The sequence below is a fragment of the Vicia villosa genome, unplaced genomic scaffold (assembly GCF_029867415.1).
Source record: "Vicia villosa cultivar HV-30 ecotype Madison, WI unplaced genomic scaffold, Vvil1.0 ctg.001425F_1_1, whole genome shotgun sequence".
NCBI lineage: Eukaryota > Viridiplantae > Streptophyta > Magnoliopsida > Fabales > Fabaceae > Vicia > Vicia villosa.
The window spans coordinates 105,282-110,255 of record NW_026705615.1 but is presented as its reverse complement, the minus strand read 5'-3'; the positions used below and the strand labels follow the sequence as shown (position 1 = coordinate 110,255).

Below are 4,974 nucleotides of genomic sequence, written 5' to 3'. Positions count from 1 at the left end.
GTGATTTAACATATGGTTCAAACATGATAAAAAAATATTTGAAAGTGATTTTGAACACAAATGACCATTGCATGCAAGATATTTTTCTAAGAATAATTTGAGCACTAAAATTATCAATATAATTGCTTGCCTGTACCTCTATCAATCAAGATCCATGCTTAGTATTCAACTTTAATCTTGAATAATTTGGTGCTAGCTTTTGCTCATGATAAGACTTGGACCTTTGAATTGAGACATTGTTATTGAAGCATTTTCAATACTTTTTGATATGATTATTTGACATTCATTTTGTCTTCATCAAAACACATTGGATTGAGAGTCTTGACTTCACATCACCCATTTAAGGAAGGATGGGATTGAGAAGAATATGGTTACTAAAGTAGGATTACCTGGACATCCTGCTCAATTTTTGATAGAGAAAGCTCTCATCTTTTCAAAGGAAGGAAAGGTAGATGACTTTGAAGTTGTCTTTGCCTTGCTTGTTTATGGATTGTTCTTGTTTCCAAATATTGATAACTTTGTTGATATGAATGCTATCAAAGTCATCATGAAAGGAAACCCTGTTCCTACTTTGCTTGGGGACACTCACTACTCCATCAACTTCAGAAATTCCTATGGAAAGGGAATGATCACCTATTGTACTCCTTTTCTATACAAGTGGTACATATCTCATTTCCCAATTACCAATGATTGTTGGGACCTTCAAGAAGGACAAATATGGTATCAAAAGATTATGACTCTCACCAACACAGATATAGTTTGGACTAGCAAATATTTCTGTAGGATAAAGACCCTGGATTGCTGTGGTGATTTTCCTAATGTACCTCTTCTTGGTATAAAGGGAGGAATCAGTTATATCCCTATTTTAACTCATCATCAATTTGGTTTTCCTATGGACAAGAGACCGAGAAATATCTTGTTGGATGGATTCTTCTTTGAAGAAGGGATAGGAAACAAAGAGTTTAGAGAAAGGATTGCTATTTTTTGGCATCCAAGTCATAGAAAAGAAATCAAAGATTGGAAAACCAAAGAAGATCTCTCACCTGAGGATGCCTTATCTTCCTGAGACATCTGCACCTCATGTTGAAAAACCTCTTGTACCTATTGTTTCTCTTCCAACAATGGAAGATTTCCAATTAGCTCTAAAGAAGTTGAAGATATCAAGGGAGTATTGGAAGAACAAGTTTGAAGCTTCAGAATCTGAGAAGAGTATCATGGATGATCTCTTTGAAGAACAAATCAAATAAAAAGATGACCTACTTTTCCTCCAAGATGGTTGGCTTATGGAAAAGGATGCTAAAATTGCTAAGTATGCAAGAGAAAAGAAGAGGAAGCAAGAAGAAACACCCTCTCCTAAAGAAAGTGCATGAAAGAGCATCATTGAGAAGCATAAGAAGGTCAAATTGAAAAATCAAGAGAGGAACACTCAAGATGATATGGATACTTCACATTTAGATCTCTTAGGGTTGCTTTAAGATTTTCTAGCTTTCTTTATTATTTCTATCTTGTAACTCTTGAAAGTATTTGTACCTTGGACGACCCTTGTCCCTTGTAAACTCTTGAAATAAATTGGTACTTCGATTGTTCCTCGGGTGACCCTTGTCCCTTATATGTACCAAGGATGTCCCTTGTCCCTTATTATTAATGAATGAAATTTTCTATTCATGTTACCCTATTATGCTTGCATTAAACTCTTTTAAATTCCTTGAATAAAATTGATAAAAAAACAAAATAAAAAGTCTTTTGCATGCATGCATCAAGTCGCATCATTCATTCCTGAGTCAGAGTCTCATTCCTTCCTCCTTCTTTCCTCAGAAAGTCAAGCAGACGAACCGATATAGTACTCGCGCCAATCATCATCGAAGCAAGGAAGATTGTATAGTTGATGACCAAGAATGGCAAGAGGAATTTGTTGTCTCGCGCTTTGGTATTGAAAGATTGACATTTATGGTTCAAGACCTGGTGGCTGCTTAGAATCATCTATCAACTCAAGCACAAGCTACTGTGATTTCTGAAGTCGAGACTCCTAAAATTCCTACAAATCCGGTGTTGAATCCTATGACCACTAGGCCCTTTGGAATAGAGATGGATTTCCAATTGGCTGGACGACAGATTCCTGCTCAACAAGCTATAATTCCTCAAGCAGTTATGACCATTACTCCTGTTATAGTTGATCGCGACTTTATGTGTCTATTAGTCCGAAGACTGCAAGTGCACAGTCGTTTCGTGTAGTTTTAAAAGATATCGAATCCATAAGGACTATGAATCGATCTAACGTTATCTAAAGTTACTATGTAAAGCTAAGGCTAGTGATATTTTAATTATGTTTTAGAGGAAATAAGACTTAGATCTAGATAAAATATTAATAGGCGGATATCGGTATGTAATTTGTCAAACTTAGGGAATTCGAAGTTCCACTGGCCTGGTTTTTAATCTAACAAAAATCCTTCATTAAAACCGTTAATGTAAAAGTCCTCTTCTCAAACTCCCGCTCTGTTGAATCAGACTATGATTCTAACTCGTAATGTATGCTCTCGTTATCCTATTAGATTTAAAACCACTTTTTGAAAATAACAGAGTTAATAGAATTCCCTTTTCAGCAAATATTAGTTATTTAAAAACCCTTATCTCAAACTCTCGCTCTATTAACTTAGATTATGCTTGTAATATCTAACGTACACTCTCGTTGTCCTGCTGAGTTTAAAAACACTTTTTGAAAATAAATAAAAATCTAAATAGTTTTAATACGCTCTCGCAGTCCTTAAAACTAATGTCCAGTTTCCACTATCTGGTTAAATATCTCAAAATCTCGCTCTATTGATTTCTAACCTTAGTCCAGTTTTTAAATCTCAAACTTTTGCTCTGTTGATTTTCTAACCTTCTAACAAATTCCATTAGACACTAAAACCAGAAAAGGTGATTTTTCGATAAAATAATATTTAGACCAGTTTATTTCGGATCCCTTTGGCTAAATTAAGTTACATACCGATGTTAGAACAAGATTTGTTCTGATCAATATTCTTAGTTTTGATGATAACAATGTATATGAATTTTGTATGAGATAATGTGGTACTCTAATACTATGCAATTTCCATTTCAGGAATTATATAAAGAGTATGCACAAAATCAGCGCAAGAAGCACTGACTCAGAAGGTTCAGCATGCAACATCAGAACATGGTCTGGCAAGACATCAGAAGATGGTCAAGTAGAATCAGAACATGGGTCTATGGAAGCATCAGAAGAACTTGAGATCAGAAGCAGAAGCACTGAAGTTCTCATGGTATCACGCTCAGAAGCACTTCAAGGTCAGAAGACAAGAAGATGCTCTGCACCAAGCTATTTGACTCTGATGATATTCAAACGTTGTTCACACAAACATCATATCAGAAGCAAGTACTAGCTGGCAGGCTACGCTGACTGACAAAAGGAACGTTGAAAGCTATGAAAGGCAATGTCAGTAGACACAGCGAAAGCAAGGCTCGAGGTAGTTGACAAAACAGTGAAACATTAAATGCAATGCTGTACGGAATACGCAAAGCTTTAAATGCTCCCAATGGTCATCTTCTCAAACGCCTATAAATATGAAGTTCTGATGAGAAGCTAAGTTACGAATTCTGAATACAAGACTCTTATGCAAAAACGCTGAAACGCTGTTCAAATCAAAAGCTCTCAAACTTCATCATCAATCTCACTATATTGCTATTGTAATACTTTAGTGAGATCAAGCTTAAACTTAAGAGAAAATCACAGTTGTGATAATAGCTTTATAAGAAGCATTGTAACTCTTAGAATTTGTTTACATTAAGTTGTAAGAACTAGAGTGATCAGGTTGTTGATCAGTATACTCTAGAAAGTCTTAGAGGGTATCTAAGCAGATTGTTCCTAGAGTGATCAGGTTGTGATCAGTATACTCTAGAAGACTTAGAAGTTGTCTAAGTGGAAAACCATTGTAATCTCGTGTGATTAGTGGATTAAATCCTCAGGTGAGGTAAATCACTCCAAGGGCGTGGACTGGAGTAGTTTAGTTAACAACGAACCAGGATAAAAATCATTGTGCAAATTGTTTTTATCTTACAAGTTTTAAAGCTACACTTATTCAAACCCCCCCCCCCCTTTCTAAGTGTTTTTCTATCCTTCAATTGGCATTAGAGCGTCGGTTCTAAGGTGCAAGCACTTAACCGTGTTTAGAAAAGATTTAGGAAGAGAAAAACACTAAGTCAAGATGGTTGAGACTCCACCACCTTCATCCACATCTACATCTGGCTCAGCTGAGCAATACAATGGAAATGGTAACAATGGTTATACTAGACCGCCAGTATTTGATGGTGAAAACTTTGAATACTGGAAAGATAAACTTGAAAGTTACTTCCTTAGTCTAAATGGTGACTTATGGGATCTCCTGATGGATGGTTACAAACATCCAGTGAACGCTACTGGCGTAAGGCTTACAAGACAAGAAATGAATGATGATCAAAAGAAGCTTTTCAAAAATCATCATAAATGTAGGACTGTTTTGCTGAATGCTATCTCTCATGCTGAGTATGAGAAGATATCTAACAGGGAAACTGCCTATGATATATATGAGTCATTGAAAATGACCCATGAAGGAAATGCTCAAGTCAAGGAGACCAAAGCTCTTGCTCTAATCCAGAAATATGAAGCCTTCAAGATGGAGGACGATGAAAATATTGAGAAGATGTTTTCAAGATTTCAAACGCTAACTGTTGGATTAAGAGTTCTAGACAAAGGCTACACCAAGGCTGATCATGTAAAGAAGATCATCAGAAGCTTTCCCAGAAGATGGGGTCCAATGGTGACTGCATTCAAGATTGCAAAGAATCTGAATGAGGTTTCCTTGGAAGAGCTAATCAGTGCCTTGAAAAGCCATGAGATAGAGCTGGATGCAAATGAGCCTCACAAGAAAGGTAAGTCTATTGCATTAAAAGCTAATTATAAAAAATGCACTAACGCTT

The 4,974-nt window shown here is 36.1% G+C and overlaps 1 protein-coding gene across 1 annotated transcript; it reads left to right on the top strand.

Moving 5' to 3' along the window:
* The first annotated feature begins 367 nt into the window (after nucleotides 1-367).
* LOC131635101 (uncharacterized) lies at nucleotides 368-1,066 on the top strand. The gene has a single exon (XM_058905713.1). It carries the CDS (start codon nucleotides 368-370, stop codon nucleotides 1,064-1,066), a length of 699 nt encoding a protein of 232 aa, XP_058761696.1.
* Nucleotides 1,067-4,974: the final 3,908 nt, after the last annotated feature.